This window comes from Camelina sativa, chromosome 7 (assembly GCF_000633955.1).
Source record: "Camelina sativa cultivar DH55 chromosome 7, Cs, whole genome shotgun sequence".
Lineage (NCBI taxonomy): Eukaryota > Viridiplantae > Streptophyta > Magnoliopsida > Brassicales > Brassicaceae > Camelina > Camelina sativa.
In genome coordinates, this window is record NC_025691.1 from 30,584,326 (window position 1) to 30,601,253 (window position 16,928).

Genomic DNA, 16,928 nt, shown 5'->3' on the forward strand with positions numbered 1-16,928 from the left:
TTTTTTTTTTTTTTTTTTTTTTTTCTCTTACAGAACAAAAACACCTTTCACATTGCTGGGGATACTCTCCGATCATTTTTTAAAAAGGGACCTTGAAGTTGCTCTAATTTTAGGGTTGATTTTACTTTTATCTATAATTTTTTTTTGTACGCAAAATAAAGATAACCCTTTTTTTTTAATGAATACGACATGATTATTTTTTGTTCTTGTAACTTTGTAGAAATACAATAGAAATACATATTGTGTCCCGTACGTCTAGCATATAAAGCATTGCAGAACATTACATTGCAAAGAAACAAGTATAAAAACCATTGTACCTTTAAGTAGCATCGTTTATAACAATGAATCATTCATACAGCATCTTATGTATATAAAATTTATATTCCACTTTCTTTTGAACCCTCTCGTATTCATAAGACTTATTAACATATGTGAATCCTCTAACAAAACTCATATCTTGGAGGCATCAGCTGTGATCCGACGGTTGAGGGCAACGGCAGCCTTTGAACCGTTGGGACGGCCGAGATGCTTACTGATGAAATCTCCAGCAGCTATAAGCTTTCCCAAGTCGACATTGGTTTGGACGCCTAAACCATTCAACATGTAAACCACATCCTCTGTGGCTACATTTCCTGAAGCTCCTTTTGCATATGGGCAGCCGCCTAATCCAGCAATTGATGAGTCTACTATGCTTATTCCCATCTGCTTTTGCACCAACACATGTCGAACCATAAATGAATATATATGTAAACCATATTTTTTGCCGAAAAAAAAAAAATCAAATAGTTTCATAGATTAGTTCTTGACTTACTTGGAGAGACATCAATATGTTTGCAAGAGCTTGTCCATAGGTGTCGTGGAAGTGAACAGCCAGTATGTCGGCAGGCACAACTGCCATAACGGCTTCGAGCATGGGAACTACAGAACCTGATTTATTCAATTCACCAAACAGAGGGACTTGATTAATGGAAAGACTTAAACTCTCAACCAAGAGAACAGCACCCAAGCCCAAGAAATCCACACCCAAAATAATCTGCCGAGGCATTTCTCATAAACCCAGAACTGCTTTGTTGTAACCATAATCAACTTACAAGTCACAACAGCTTTAAAATCGGTTGCATACAGTCCTAGGCTAGGTAATGGACTTATAGCTAATATTTAAGCCGTTCAACATCTTCAATGCTTATAATTCAATTGATTAAACTATGCAAGATTTTTCAGAAAAGAAATTACCAGGAGTACCAATCCCAATTGTGTCACCTAGAGATATCTCAAAGCAGCCCATGTCGTAGAGTTCTTTCACAACATAAGCCACTTTTGAGGGTGGAACGGCTCCCTCCACTGGACACCCCACAACGCAAGATACATACCTTCAACATTGGGACATAATCATGGACTTCAATTAGAACCAACTGTTTCTGCTATAAGTGTTATATTATGGTCGAAAATTGGAAAACAGATTGATTCCACCACTAACAACATTCAATGGGTCAATAATATGAGACGTTAAACCAAGTCTGAACTAATTGGATCAAGCTTGATGGAAAATGAAGTTTGGACAAGAAAATGAAGTTTGGACAAGATTATCACACGTATGGATTAAATTTTTGCCAAACATGATCCACAGGTGATTCAATTCACGCATTAAAATTAAATAAGGTGACAAAGTATCAAATGGTTGGATAGCGAGAAACCAAAATAAAAGCACTGGGTAAAAAGAGTTTAAAGATGTTTTGCACACGGCCCTTAGCACAGAAGTATGAAAAGCTTGAGTAGGCACCACATTTGGTAGACACTATACAGAGGGAGTGAACAGATAAAGTACACAATCAACACAGATTAGAAGAACGTACCCACGGACGGGAACCCCATGCTCCTTTGCAGCAGCGGTAACAGCACGATATCTCAAGAGACTCTCTTCGATGGTACAGTTAATATTTGACAAGGAGAATGACTCAGAAGCTGATGCAAAGATTGCAACTTCCTTAGCACCTGCAGATACAGCCGCTTCAAAGCCCTAAAAAGAAACAAGGACTCCATGTTGGTGTTCAAAGGTAAGAAACAAAGAATTGTTTCGAGAATCCTAGGAGATAAATGGTCCATACTTTTAGATTTGGTGTCAGAACAGGCAATCGAGCCCCATCTAAACTATTTACAGCATCCATTACATCCTTTGCATCTGCAAGCTACAAGGTGAAATAGTATAAATTTCTGTTCAGTTAAATTAGTTCCTCTACATGGAAAATGGGTTTTTCTCCATTATTTTGCCTATCGGAAGCAATTTGAATGTCTTGTAGCAAGAACTATAGATTGTAACCAAAATAAAATCCGAAAAAAGGTATGCTTGTTGCTCAGGTGAATGTAGGAACAAGCAAGACCATATGAGCAAGCAATGGATTTGTGTTCGAGTTGGCAGCTAGTACTCAAGAAAATTTGTTCCATGACGCGTGAGAGGTTTCAAAATACACTCCTAGTGAGATGCCCAACAAAAACAAACTCGAAAACTATATTGTTGCATCTTGAAAAACTATTTAGATGCAGCTAACTCTACAAAGGAAACATTCATTTATATGAGAAAATTATAGTCTATCTACAGTAAAAAAAAAATCATTTCTTTAAAGTGGTCACTCTATATGCTTTATAATGGAGATACCAAACATAGGATCATATGAAACAGCAGGGAGACAATAAAGTTCACAAACACCAGCATAATAGCATTACCTGGGGAACCCATTTTGGTGATACAAAACTTGTAGCCTCGACAACGGGCAATCCAGAAGAAACTAATCTCTGAATTAGTTCCACCTTTACAGATGTGGGTACTATATTTTTCTCATTCTGCAGGCCATCCCTTGGACCAACTTCTACAATCTTCACAAACTTTGGTATACCTTTAGAGATCTGATGAAATTCAAACAGAAAATACAGAAATAAGATAGAGAAAATGGATAATTGGCTTATGATTTATGTAGATAGATGTCAAAAACTACTTCCTCCATCAAGAAAATTTACCTTATGAGTTATATGTGGCGTGCCATTGTCATTGCTAAATGTGCTATACTTATGGCCCTTAAAACTTTTGGATTCCCTTAGAGTTGCAGAAACTGTAGAAGTCCTCCCTGAAATAGAAATATTCTGAAGCAGATGTAGTTCTCCTTCAGATAGTTTTCGAGTATGCCTTCTCCACGGGAAGGACTCTTTACCACCGAAGCTTCTATCATCATCACTGTAAAAGTAAACAGATTTTTTAAAAGGAACGAAAATAAAGATGCCATCAATCAAACTTCTTCAAAGGATTATTATTGGCTCTCACATGCAACTGTTAGAGGTGGTGCAATCTCTTCCATCAATCCAACGGTGTCCCATGCCGAAATCATCCCTAGGCCGACAAGCACCAGAGGAAAACCTCTGAATCCTATCAATTGTACTCATACTAGGCAACTTGTCAAAGCCAAGCGGCTCCTCCAAACTCGACATGATGGTAGTGGTGGTGACAAAATGTGAGACTGGAATAGAAGGATGATGCAAATGAGTGTTGTTTGTTAGACTCTTGCACCATAAAGAATGGGCTCGTCTCGCCCCATTCCATTGCATATTTTTTTTTCAGCAATAGTTTTGAGCTTTTTTTTCTGGAGAAAAATTGTCAGAGAGTCCATTGCTCAAACAAATTTGTTCAAAAATATTCCACAAAATCCAATCAAGATTCCAAAATCGATTTCTTTCTTTTTAGCCAGAAATCGATAAATTTCACTGACAAATATGTTCTCCGATTAGAAGCGAATCTAGAGGGGACGAGATTTTACCGTTGCGATGAAGAATCTCCGGCGATAAGATTTGATCTCCGGTGACGTAAAGAAGACGCAGGAGGATGATGAAGAAGGACGCGTCTAAGTTTATCTCCACCCTCTAACTCTGGTTGGGAGGTCCTCTTTGAGTTGGGGAGACGATGATGACACACATTTATTTTTGGTCCTCAATAATTATAAATACACAAAATCAATTTAAGCAATTATAACATGTTTTTTTTTTTTTTTAACTTCTTCTTTTCCTCTTTACTGATTGGAGCAACAAATTTTAAATAGGAGTGTGTGTAGTATTAAATTATTATTATATGGTGGAAATTTATTTGAAAATTGACCACTCAAATAAGTGGAGTGTGTTTAGATAATAAATAATATAAATTTAGTATAGTAAATAACTGATAAGTAGGTGAAATCAAGAAATTGGACATGGCAACTTGTGTATAATAATAAAGGAGATATGTTAGTTGCAACAATTTTTCAGCTAACAAATGTGGTTTCACTTCAAAGCATACACAAATGTCATTGTTTATACTTCTAAAACACTAACTTTTAGTAAAGGATTTCACCAAAAATGTCTGCATCCGAAACTAACATAATGGTATAAAATTCTCAGGTATCATCAAGGGAAATAAAATTTACTCCAACAACACAAATATGACACCTTTCTTCTTCTATTGAAGATTGATCTCATATATGACACCTTCCAAGTTTGCTACGGTACACCGAGTCCCAGAAACTTCATTCATCAGCATCCCGTGCTGAGCGCCTTCTCTCAAGATCGCAGAATCCATCCTGAAACGATGTTTTTAGATCATATGAAAATTGCAGCCATATGAGGGAAAATTGCAAAAGTTGGTGGCTGACAATCTTACTGTCTAGCCCGTGATACGTATGCTAAAATGAACTTGCAGTTTCCATGTCCCCTGATCCGCAGAAGCTGCTCAACACTGTCAAATAGCAATGGCACACTTGATTGCTGAAAGCTTACGTATTGTCAAGGCTTTTTTTCTTCTTCTTTTCATTCTGGTGTAAATCATAGGAGTACTAAATATAGTTTAACTGATCTGAACTAAACCAAATCTGAACTGAACATAAGATTTACCATTTCAGGTTTTTTTTTTGTTTCTCAAACCATAATTTCTTTGTAAACTCGAACTAAAGATGTATTTTTTCTAAATATCCGAATCCGGACCAAAACCAGAACGGCATCAATAACACTACAATCAACCAGTGTACTATGCAGATAGATAAAAAAAACTGTTATCGAACATAAGGATATAGATATCAGCTCCAAGGATAAGATCAAAGCCATATTTGTGTTTCTGTAAAATTTCACCTAGATGATCACTATTTCCCCATTCTAGCTTTGCAGCCTCTAGTTCTGTAGATAGAAATGTGAAACAGAACCCTTTACTAACATGAATGATGAGAATCGATAGCTTAGTTGATTTTATTTTCTCACCAGCTGAGGGGTTAGGACCGCTGGAATGTCCATGCAGCTCGATGTTTTTCTTCAGTATCTGAAAAGTTATAAAAACCTGATTATATTCCACCAATGATTATGAATTTTTAGAGCAACTCTTCAGGGAGGCAACCTTGCCTTGAGCACTTCATCGTTATGGTCAGTAAAAATAACTTTACGGCAAAATTTGCTACAGAGAACTCCAGTTATCCCTGAGTTAAAGAAGTTTAAAGATTAGAAACTACACAGGAATTAAACCAGAAGAAGAAAACGTATTTTTAAGCTTTGGAAGAACATTCAGCAAATTAAGGAACTAGTCCTTCCATTATATTCTCAAAGACCAAAGAAAGAGCACACATTTAGGAGTTTATATATGTGAAAGATGGTGAATTCAGGTAAGGGCAGACTGCTAAGACCAACTCTTCCAGGAAATTATACAACGTATCTAACAATATAGATGAAAGCACATGCAAAGGTGGTGATTCACCATTAAGTACTAGGATAAACAAGATGCATTAGTGTGGTCTAATAAAAATGGAAAATGAGAAAAGGTCATAAACAGCACAAACCAACGCCAGATCCCAACTCCAAAATTGAACATCCCTGGAGAATCTCAGCATTTTCTGAGAGATAACCATTCATAAGCATCGCACCAGGCCAAACCAGCTGCCCTGTTAAATCAAAATCAGCTGTACCACAAACATTTTAGACATCCTGTTATGTAACAGCATAAAGCTTTTATGATATATACTAACGAGGATAGAGATAAAAATCGCTGAACTCTCATTAGTCATAAAATAGTCTTTCAATGGAAAAGGAAGTTCAAAGAATACACCAGTCAAAAATCTCTGAATTCTAATTGCTCCTACATAGTCTTTCAATGGCAATATAAAAGTACAAAGAATACACCAGCCTCGTATACAGATCAGTGACTCGACATTGACTAATAATAACTTCATGAAGATTTGAAGAGCATATAAACAACATAAGTTCAACTCTGATGATCATAACACAAACCTCACAACAACCAAATCAAATATTATACCAATAAAGTTTTCTCCTTTTTTTCTTATCTAAGAAGCAAAAAAAACAATGCAAGATTGATACAAGATAAAGAAAAAAGAAACTCACTTGAAGCTGATTGGAGACAGTAGAGTTCAAGAACATGAGAACCAAACGTAAACTTGGTCAACTGATAACTGCATCCGACAAAAAGACAGAAACAAACATGTCTTAAGGAAACCATAACCTAACACTTGATCAAAGGTTAAAACCAAATTAAACAAACATTTGTATATATATATATATATTTGTTTCTGTAACAAAATTACTCATCGTTGATGAAGAAGGACTCCAAACAGACTATTTCTTCTTCTTCTTCTTCCTCTTCTTTATTTGCTTCTCTCCGTTTCTCACTTTCGCTACCCATCTTTGATTCCAGAAACTAAACCAGATTATAATTAAAAATTATCAGATTAGGGAATCGAGAAAGCAAAGTATTGATTGATAATGATAGGTACTTTGTCAGAGGGGGTGCGGCAACAATGGCGTCTGATGACTTCAGCTGCGGGCGGCGGTTCCGGGAATAAGTGATTAGCGTTAGGGAGCAGACCAAACCGATGCTTTTTCGGTTATCTGATTTTAACCGGTTTCAGAAGAAAATTGAAATCCATCTAACACAATTGAAATCCGTCTATCTGATATATTAATAAAAACAATTCTTGTAGATAACGTAAATTTATAAATTCTATAAAGTAATAAAATGAAAAAATTATTATACTTTGATAAGATGTATTTTTTGCAGTTTTAAGTTTTTTTTTTGATAATGTTTCATTTAGAATTATTTTATTTTAATAGTTGTATCTTTTTACAAATATTTGTGTGTGTTCACTTCAAATGTTCATTTTTTTTAACTCTATGTATTTTGGTCTCTTCGTACAAAACTTACATTTGTGTATTTTACATGGATTGTTTTTGTTTTATAATGAATAAAAATATTGAATTCAATATCGACGTAGTTTCTCATAATTCTGGCCAAAAAAATCCTGCTTGGAATATTGGAAGAGGTGGTGCTTGGGTTCTTAGAAATTCTGAAGGTACATGCAGTTTTACTCCACACTGGAAGAGCCTTTAGTAACATGGTCTCAAATAATGAAATGGAATTGGAATATTGGCTTGGGCAATCAAAAATTTGAAAAGTCTCACGATTAGGAGAATTATTCTTTCTCGCTATTGAGAGTCAAAAGATTTGATACAATCTATCCTCAGACCAGAAGCTTAGCCTTCTTTTAAATTCGAATCAGAGGTTTTGTTGGTATAGGATTAAATCTCATCCCCTTTTTTGGAAATTACACTAAGAGGATAGAAAGTGCAAACAAAGGAACATTCCCCACATTCCTGATTGCTCAAAGTGTGACTAGAGAGGATTGAGTACAAATCATATGGTTATTTATTTCCACCGTGATACCCCAAATTATTTCTGAAAATTAAACTCTTGAGCAGAGGCAAAATTGATTTGTTGACTAGAGAGAGAGGTCAAAAGGATACTAAAACTTGACAAAATCATCAAAAACATCCCAAATATAAATAAAATAAAAACTTGTACGGCACATGTTAAAATGACTTAACCCTCATATCAAAATGCCGACATACAAAACAAATATATATAAAGAAAAAAATATAAGATGCGTTAAATTAGGGGAAACACACAAAGAATCAAAATTTAATTGAGATCTGAAAGAAAAAGAAAAAAGGAATCTTTATTGTTGAAGAAGAAGAAGAAGAAGAAGAAGAGAAACTTTTTTTGAAAGAAAATGGGAGCAGCGAAGAATAATAATAATATATGGGCATTAGCCAACGCCGAAGATGGAGGAGGAGCTAACGGCAACGCCAACGCCAACGCCCAACAGATTCCATATTCTTCCTTCGTCGTCGATACGTCTTTGCCTCTTCCTCTCATGATTCCTCGTATCATGTTCGTCTTTCCCTATTCTCTCAATCGTTTCCTTCTATTGTTCCCCGTTTGATTTCGATTTTGTTTTAGCTACGGAGATTGTTTTTTTTTTTTTTTTGTTTTTTCCTCCCTAATATTGGGATTGAGGAACAAGTCTCTGACCTAGAGAGAACCCAGAAGTTGGCTTTATTGCTATTTCCTTTACACTTGGGATTTGTTGTTTCTATGCTGTGGTTGTTGTAAAGCGCTTTGTGATGACATACATAGTTACAAAAAAGTTTCCTTATCTTGAAGAAAGTGACGAGATTGTTATAATAACATAAAAAGAGACAAAAGTGATTAGACTGCTTTGTTGTTGACTCATATTTCTTGTTATTGTCTCGTTTTCATGGCGTATTAGTCAAAAAAAATGAATACGAATGTGGCATCATGAGTCTTGTTTCTTTCTGTAGGAAGAGAGAGAGAGAGAGAGAGAGAAAAGCTATCTTGAACCTTTTTTTTTTTTTTGGGTTCTAATTGCTGCTTTCTTAACAGAGAGCTATGTAAAGATCTGTTCAAGAATTGGCGAGAGCTTGATGATTCACTCTTCTCTGTCGAGAGAGTATCAGGAGGCATCACAAATCTATGTGAGTTGTTTCCATTATATCACCTTCTTTCCTTTACAAGTTTACTTGTCAATGTTCATATTCTACCTTGTTGCAATGTTGGTTTTCAATTGTTCATAGAAATGTGTGTAGGAATGGAACTCAGCATTATTTTTTACATCTTTTTTGTCATCTTTTTATGATGGCAGTGCTCAAGGTTTCTGTGAAGGAAGACACAGATAGACAAGTATCTGTAACAGTTCGACTGTATGGGCCTAACACGGAGTATGTTATTAACCGTGAGAGAGAGATACTGGTAATTTCCCTTATTCATATTATATCATAAGTCCCTTCCCCTTGTGTTCTGGTCTGTCTTTTTGATTTCTTAGTTTGTGTTACCAAGAATTTCTATGTTATTTGAATTATTTGTCTTCTAGTGATGTCAAGTTTAAGCTTCAGCCTTACATCCGATCATGGCAGAGTTTTTTCTCAGTTTTCTTGATGTATCAAAAAAAAAAAAAAATTCTGCTCGTGTTCCTGTTATTTCTCTTGCACCATTTGAAGTTTTGTCATTTGTCTTTTTCGTTATATGCTCCTCTCATCTTCAATAGGCTATCAAGTATCTCTCGGCTGCTGGATTTGGTGCCAAGTTGCTTGGTGGATTTGGAAATGGCATGGTGCAATCATTCATCAATGCAAGAACCTTAGAGCCATCAGGTAGGCATTTTAAATTCTTGTAGCGGAATATAGAATGTCTTTAAAATATGTAAGTGGATTACCTGGAAATTCACATGGTTAAACAAATCGAATGAAGGTTTGACTCCACAAGAAAAAATAACAAATGGATAAGCTTCAATTCTTGTGAAGAATACTTCTATCCTATGGAATTATTGGCACTGCTCCTCATTAACATTGGTGGAACACCTCTTTAAACTATGGACTTTCCAGTCTTGTGTTTCATTTGTTTACTGTAATAATAGTGGACGAGCTGCTCAGTCGAATTCTGTTTTATGGACTTCAAATGAATCTCATTTCTCTTTTTGTTGTGGGCAGACATGAGAGAGCCAAAGATTGCTGCGGAAATTGCCAAAGAGCTTGGAAAGTTTCATAAAGTGGACATACCAGGTTCCAAGGAACCTCAGTTGTGGGTTGATATCTTGAAGTTCTATGAAAAAGGTCTTACAATTTATTTTTGTTTTAATTACTGTTATATTTTTTTCTCCTTTAATGAGCGTTGGCTACAAATCATCTCATATGCAATTTCTATGTCTTCCCTGTACCCTTACTTGCAGCATCTACTCTTAGGTTTGAAGAGCCTGACAAGCAGAAGCTCTTTGAGACAATTTCGTTTCAAGAACTGCATAAAGAAATTATTGAACTCAGGGTATTTCCTTTTTCTCAGTAAAGTTTTTGTATTTCTGCCCTGTGTATGTGGTCTTGATGTCTTATGATTCTCCATTGCTGGTGTTTGAAAAATCAACTTGTCAAGTTATTCCTGGAAACCAAACAATACAAGTAATAGTATATCTTTCATGTTGGAATTTGTAGTCATTTTTGTTGCACAGAATGACATAAACAATGCTAAATTGTGACCAACTTTGAATGATGTCGACGAATTGGTCCTCTGGTTCTTCTCCTATACAGTAAATTGTTCAAAAATCTGCTAATGTTCCTTTCTGTATTCTAAATTTTATTCTCTGCTTTGGGTTGATAATATTTGCTAATCCTGATGATTGATCAGGAATTCACAGGCTTACTTAACGCACCTGTGGTATTTGCTCATAACGATTTACTCTCAGGAAACCTGATGCTGAATGACGAAGAAGGTAAGAAATTTCCTTCTTCTCTGTACATCTTTCAGCCATAATGAATTAATGACAGACATAGGCACTAAAAATTAGGGTCACGTACCCGAAAATTTGCATTTTAGTTTTGATCTTAATAGTGAGATGGTTCTATACAAGATCCCATAACCACCTTTAAGAGTTGGATAACAATGATTTTTTGGTTTCGCTTAAATGATTTCTTCTAACTTGATTCTCTTTAATCCATATATAGAGAAACTATACTTGATTGATTTTGAGTATGGATCATACAACTATAGAGGCTTCGACATCGGAAATCACTTCAATGAATATGCAGGATACGACTGTGATTACAGCCAGTATGTTCTACTTCATTTGCTTCTTCGGTTGTTTCTATAAAAAAAATCCTCAACAGATCAGAACATAACTAACTGCGTGTTGTGGTTTCTTCGTAGGTACCCAAGTAATGAGGAACAATATCATTTCATCAAGCATTACTTGCAGCCAGACAAACCAGACGAGGTAAGAAAATATCAGGCGTTTGGAATAGATACATAGTAATATGTCGCAAAACATTACTTTTGCGTTCGTTTGAAACAAGTTTGGCTATATTGCCAAGTGCAAAGCTTAAGAATTATATATAAATTGCTTGTGTAAACAGGTCAGTGTTGCTGAAGTAGAATCAGTCTTCATAGAGACAGATGCATACAAATTAGCTTCTCATTTGTACTGGGCAATATGGGCGATCATCCAGGTGCGCTTGTTAAGTCATCTAGTATACTGCTTTATGATAATAACTTGTATTACGCTAATGTAACTTGGACAAATTTGTTGGAACAGGCAAGGATGTCTCCCATTGAGTTTGAATATTTGGGTTACTTCTTTTTGCGGTACAACGAATACAAGAAGCAAAAGCCTCTTACCTTTTCACTTGTTACATCTTACAGGTCTGCAACTTTGTAGCCTTTGGCCAAAATGGTTAAATCTTTGTCTAAATTTTTGTCGTGTTGTTATCAATTCTTGTAAAATTTGTTTGTGTTCTTCGTACACCTTGTATGGTTTGTATGAATGAACTTGATTTGTGGAAGTAGTCGCGCTTTATATTAACAATCACCCACAAGCAAGGTGCTAAGGTGGATGACTGAACAAATGTAGTGATAATAATCTTCTCCCACACTTTAACAGTTAAGACTTAAGAGTCTTCGAGACGTGACAGCAATTTGTGTGCTGCAAAATCTAAAACCTGAATGAGGCAAGTTAACTTGCTCTATACAGCATCATTGGCTACTAATGCTGATTGGTTAGATCTTTAAGATAAAATTATAGAAGAAAGTTAGCAGCTTATATAGAAGAAAGAAAGCAATGACAAAATCAAAATGTTTTCGATGGCTTTGGTCTAGGTGATATGACTGCATGTATGGCACTAAAGTTATATATTTAACAGAGCCTTGTCAAAAATACAATTAGTAGGGTTAGGAGTAGACTCCAAACTGTAATTGTTTAATTAATGAGAGTTGAGCCAAGAAAAACTAAAACATTACTGAACCTCCACTAACTGGTTTTCTAAGTAGTTAATCTGAGGGACAAGTAATTGTGGCGGGATCAACAGCTTCTCTGTTCTAAGGGCTTCACCATATGCTGCAATGAGCAGTGCTTCAGCTCGACCATGATCCTTTTTCCTCTTAAGTTGCGAACTAAGCGATGGAAACAACTCTGCTGCAACTCGTCTACTATCGTCCTGTAACAAATATTGTAAAACTTTGTCAACGTTTGAGGGATTTGTTTTTAAAGTGCTTGGACAATAGTTTTAACAAAGTTTGACAGTAAAAAGATCAAACCACCTTTGTGCTACTACCACTGGCAAGTTGAAAATGCCTCTTCCATAAAGATGCAGAGACTGGAATGACACAAAAGCCTGAAGCAACAAGTGTTCCTATCCATAACCCATATCCAAATCCTCCACTATACCAACCCTAAGACACAAACACAAACATTTCAGTTTTAACCAAAAAAAAAACACACCAAAACTGAAGAAAAATGAAATGAGTATTGTAGTATTAACCTGTTTTCCATCTTTGGGAAACGGATTCGATTGTTCTATATATACTCTGCTTCCTACATTATTTGAACACAAAAGATGTAAAAAACTTCTTCTAAATCTCACCCAAAGAACACAAAAAAACCAATGTAAAGAAACAAATAGTCTTACCAGAAGGAACATCTAAACTCTGAATCAATTGCACAATTGACTTTGCGTCCAAACGTTTTCTTACTCTTTTCCCAACTAAAACTGGGATGTGAGGTGTATCAAAAACCTACTCCAGATTTAACAAAAACAAAACCAACTTCAGTTAACAAAGTCTCGAGTCTATCAACGGTTCAGAAGATTTCCCACAGATTACAACTGAACCATGTAAACCTTAAAACTGTTCTGTAATAACTCAATCAACTCTGGTAGTAACTCTGATTCTGTTAAATTGAAAAGATAGATACTTTTTGTAACCCTAATCAATTGAAAAGAAAGAAAAAAAAAACCCCTAAAACGTTCACCAGTCAAGTGACTAGACCTGAGCAGAAGAAGAAGAAGAAGAAGAACCCAAGTGGTCAAATTTAAGAAGAGCCAAGGCACCAGACAAATCAGGGTCAATCCCAATGACGCAGCTTGACTCAGAACTCTGCTGAGTCGTATCTTCGTCTAGTGAGGAGAGAGAGAGAGAATCCAACCATTTCTCCTTCATTAACGCCGCGCCGATAGCTTTCGTCGTAGGAAGAGCGCTAAACGCGAGACTTCGCCGGCGAGTGAACGGAGCTGTGAAAGACGGCGAATGAGAAAGGAAAGGTCTGAGCTTTGAGAAGAGACTATGCATCTGTGGCAGCGACGGTTGGCCGGACAATGTCGTCATTACCAAATTAGAGCAAAAAAAAAACTCACACCCGTTTTCAATTTTCTAATTAATATATTTTTTTTTTGGGTTTTAATTTTTTTTTTTTTTTTTAAGTTTGTCTTTGACCAAAAAAAAAAAAAGGAAATACAAAATGTTACAAAAAAAACCATTGAATATTTTCATGTATAATTTGAATATTTTATAAATAATTAATTAACGATCAATTATATATTGGACAAAAAAAAAAAACACTTCTAAAATTGACATCCTACAGAATAATCCTACTCCAAGAAGGATGATGGCCAGAGACATTTCCACCTTGCAATATCTTCTTTACAGTTTAGCTTTCGTATTCCTCCATAGAATCCGTCTTCTTCATTACCTTTCTCTCTATGATCTTTCCTGTTGATCATTGTTTTTCTCCACCTTGATCCAATTGTGTACTGTTTAAATTCCAGCACTACTATCTCTGTTTTCACCATTAATTCATCAACAAATTAACCATTTAGTACAACATGTGACTATACATGCATAAATCTTTAATTTAATATAGAAAGGTTAATGTCACATGATATTATGGGGTTATATATGTTGAATTCTGATGCAAGAGAGGACGGTAAGAAATTCGAAAACCTTGTCTTTGTTTAATTGATTTTACGTTTTGTGGTGATTCTGATGCAACAAAAGAATCATCGTTTCTTAAATATTCACTTTATTCAACTAATTTTAGGGAATTTAATAGCCTTTGTGAGCTGAGGATATGAGTAAATATTTGAATGTGAAATCCAATTTTAAACACTCTCAACCAATATTCCATTTCTAAACCATAGAATATGTAGCCGAGAACTCACCACTAATATGGCAATGACAATGGTTGAGATTGCCATCACATGAATCCAAGTGGCCAACAACACTATACCACCATCCTACACAACAACATCACCCAAAGCTTGCTTTAAAATCAGATTATTTCCAAACAACAAGCATTAGATTATAATTTACCATAAGGAAACTCTTTGTTTCTTCTCCACTGGATCTCGATGTGATCTCCAGGTTTCAACTCCTTTAAAGAATCTGATATATATAGATGATGAGGTGATGCATCAATGGGAGCTGCTCTTATCCTCTCCCATGTCACATCCTTTTCAACCGCAATTGCTCTTCTACCATGTGGTGGAAACCTAAAATCCACAATAAAGTCTAGCTAGTTTACAACTTTTGATGAAGAATACGCAAAAAAATTGTATTTTCTATGGACATGAGATATGTTTTATACCTAGCTTGAAAAGTATTAGTGTGAGTGTCATAGCTTAGCTGAGCATCATAACATGACAACATGAACCCTACATGTCCATTCTGCTTTTACGTACACACCGAAAATATCATATACTACTTTCATCAAATCCATTGAAGCACATAATGATTAATGGATAAAAATATGTTTATGAAATTGATGATTACCTCACGGTTGTATACTTGAGCTGGGAACCAAAATCGACCTGTTTCAAGAGAAAGGTAGAAGCTCATGGTAGAATCAAGTGACACAGAGGGTGCATCTATCATCCTTTGATAACCATCTCGAAAAATGGAAGAATGAGATCGAATCAGAGATATGATTTTGGCCAGCCAAGGTTGTTCAGTTTGGTGATGAGGAGAATCAAGATGATATGGGGAAGATCTATAGCATTGCCACTCTTTGTGAGCAGCAGGTCCAAGAATTTTTCCCCATTTGGTTATCAAGTGTTTCTCCCACAAATAATCACTCACACATCTCTCTCTCAAGGAGCTACATACCCTAGACAAGCTACATAGTTCAGAGGGAGGAAGAAGGTCGAGAATGCAGTCGAGAGGAAGGTCCGGAAGGTCAAGAATCGACATTTGGTTAAGAACTGGAGAGGCTAGGTCTGGTGTGGTCGGGTGTAGGATTTTCATGAAGGGGTTCTTGTAGAAGTAGAAGGAGAACAAGGTTTTGGTTTTAGATATCCATGTAGGTTGGCATAGAGATTTGAAAAACAAGAAGAAAGATATACAAGTGATCAATAAGTATAGAAGCATTTAGGTTGTACTATTTTTGTTGTGTTACCGTTAAATTTGTTGTTTTTGGAGCATAAATGGAAATAAATGATAAATATATAGCCAATTGGAACTAAAGGATGATATAACCAATTCCAGGTGACTATAAACAATTCCTCTCTCTTGTTTAAGAACTTGAAACCATTTTATTGAAATCAAGAGAGAGAAATGGAGAGTTGGATTCAAAAAACCTAGATTTAAAAGAATGAGAAACCCTTATAAAATCCAATATTAAAAAACAAAAGCTGGAATAATGTGGAAAGATATAGCAATTATGCATGGGTTACCTGAACCTAAAAAATCAACAAAATAATACTTAAGGAGAACTGTATAATAATAATTATAAAATAGTAATCAACCGATGAGGAAGAAGAAGAGGATCAGGAGGAAGAAGAATTGGAACTCCCTCGGCACCTCCACCTTCTTCAGAAAGCAGTTTTCTTTCTTCTTCCTCCCAAACCCTCAATTACGAAATAACAAAGTATGATGAGAACAATCAACTATTCCTTTCTTATAAAAGTCCTAATTTTAGACAAATCATCTATTTTTTAATCGCTCGCACAAAATAGCAAATACTTTCATTAGAATAAGATGAGAGGTTACTACTTATTTTACCTTTTTGTCAATAATATCAAAGTGAGAGAAATTCTACTTCCATTCCATATATACTACAAATCATTCTTTGATATTAATCTCTAACTTCCAAATCCATTGTCCCTTATCTTTTAACGTTCATATATATGAAGAAGCTTTATCTCCATTGCGCATGCGATTTCTATTGCCAAAAAACATCTTCTACAGCTATACACCACAAAATAAAACGAGAAAAGGAAAAACATGCTTCTAAGAGCATCTCCATTGGGGTATCTATTTTACATACCTTCAACAGTAAGATTTGCTTCTTCCAAGTTCCACCTTAGGCATATGCATAATCAAATAGGAGAAGCGTTCTCCATAAAGGCCCGGAACATTGAAATATTTCAAAGAAGGGGTAACTATCAATAAAATTAGTGAAAATATACCAGTTTGACACAATTTGGCAATTAATTGCTAGATTAACACTCCAATTTATCCAATAACTAGAATGACACAATTTTTAGGTAAAATGACTAAAAACCCAGATTTTTTTTAGCTTTTTTTTAAAAACGAAAATACAATATAGCATTTAATATTTTGATTTAAAAATATGATTAATAAATAATATAAAATGATTAAAAAATAGACTAAAACTCCAGAAAATATGTTATTTTTTTTTAAAACGAAAATACAATAGCATTTAATATTAGCATTTAATATTTTGATTTAAAAATATGATTAATGAAAAATATAAAATGATTAAAAAATAGACTAAAAACCTAAAAAA

At 35.1% G+C, this 16,928-nt stretch overlaps 5 protein-coding genes across 7 annotated transcripts; 1 reads left to right on the forward strand and 4 right to left on the reverse strand.

Moving 5' to 3' along the window:
- Positions 257-3,969, reverse strand: LOC104703497 (hydroxymethylglutaryl-CoA lyase, mitochondrial). 2 transcript variants are annotated; one of them, XM_010419522.2, is made up of 9 exons: positions 3,804-3,969; positions 3,314-3,629; positions 3,013-3,226; positions 2,722-2,901; positions 2,106-2,186; positions 1,854-2,017; positions 1,234-1,370; positions 812-927; positions 257-702 (listed from the first exon to the last, which is right to left on the reverse strand). In XM_010419522.2, exons 2-9 carry the CDS (start codon positions 3,592-3,594, stop codon positions 451-453), a joined length of 1,425 nt encoding a protein of 474 aa, XP_010417824.1. In that variant the 5' UTR covers positions 3,595-3,629; positions 3,804-3,969; the 3' UTR covers positions 257-450. The 2 variants fall into 2 exon arrangements, with proteins under 2 accessions (XP_010417824.1, XP_010417825.1); XM_010419523.2 differs by having other exon boundaries at positions 404-702; positions 3,314-3,506.
- LOC104703498 (protein N-lysine methyltransferase METTL21A-like) lies at positions 4,286-6,928 on the reverse strand. 2 transcript variants are annotated; one of them, XM_010419525.2, is made up of 9 exons: positions 6,786-6,928; positions 6,597-6,709; positions 6,397-6,464; positions 5,835-5,954; positions 5,404-5,477; positions 5,266-5,323; positions 5,083-5,178; positions 4,676-4,787; positions 4,286-4,595 (listed from the first exon to the last, which is right to left on the reverse strand). In XM_010419525.2, the coding sequence occupies exons 2-9, from the start codon at positions 6,692-6,694 to the stop codon at positions 4,475-4,477; spliced, it is 747 nt and encodes a 248-aa protein (XP_010417827.1). In that variant the 5' UTR covers positions 6,695-6,709; positions 6,786-6,928; the 3' UTR covers positions 4,286-4,474. The 2 variants fall into 2 exon arrangements, with proteins under 2 accessions (XP_010417827.1, XP_010417826.1); XM_010419524.2 differs by having other exon boundaries at positions 5,083-5,184; positions 6,786-6,924.
- Positions 7,941-11,815, forward strand: LOC104703499 (probable ethanolamine kinase). Its single transcript, XM_010419526.2, has 11 exons — positions 7,941-8,239; positions 8,753-8,844; positions 9,012-9,118; positions 9,414-9,519; positions 9,856-9,978; positions 10,095-10,186; positions 10,544-10,628; positions 10,861-10,966; positions 11,063-11,129; positions 11,269-11,361; positions 11,448-11,815. The coding sequence occupies exons 1-11, from the start codon at positions 8,079-8,081 to the stop codon at positions 11,568-11,570; spliced, it is 1,155 nt and encodes a 384-aa protein (XP_010417828.1). The 5' UTR covers positions 7,941-8,078; the 3' UTR covers positions 11,571-11,815.
- On the reverse strand, positions 12,026-13,538 carry LOC104703500. The gene is made up of 5 exons (XM_010419527.2): positions 13,175-13,538; positions 12,817-12,922; positions 12,670-12,722; positions 12,449-12,580; positions 12,026-12,345 (listed from the first exon to the last, which is right to left on the reverse strand). Exons 1-5 carry the CDS (start codon positions 13,508-13,510, stop codon positions 12,145-12,147), a joined length of 828 nt encoding a protein of 275 aa, XP_010417829.1. The 5' UTR covers positions 13,511-13,538; the 3' UTR covers positions 12,026-12,144.
- On the reverse strand, positions 13,706-16,055 carry LOC104703501 (F-box protein At2g26850-like). The gene is made up of 5 exons (XM_010419529.2): positions 14,954-16,055; positions 14,769-14,848; positions 14,495-14,673; positions 14,344-14,418; positions 13,706-13,961 (listed from the first exon to the last, which is right to left on the reverse strand). Exons 1-5 carry the CDS (start codon positions 15,545-15,547, stop codon positions 13,774-13,776), a joined length of 1,116 nt encoding a protein of 371 aa, XP_010417831.1. The 5' UTR covers positions 15,548-16,055; the 3' UTR covers positions 13,706-13,773.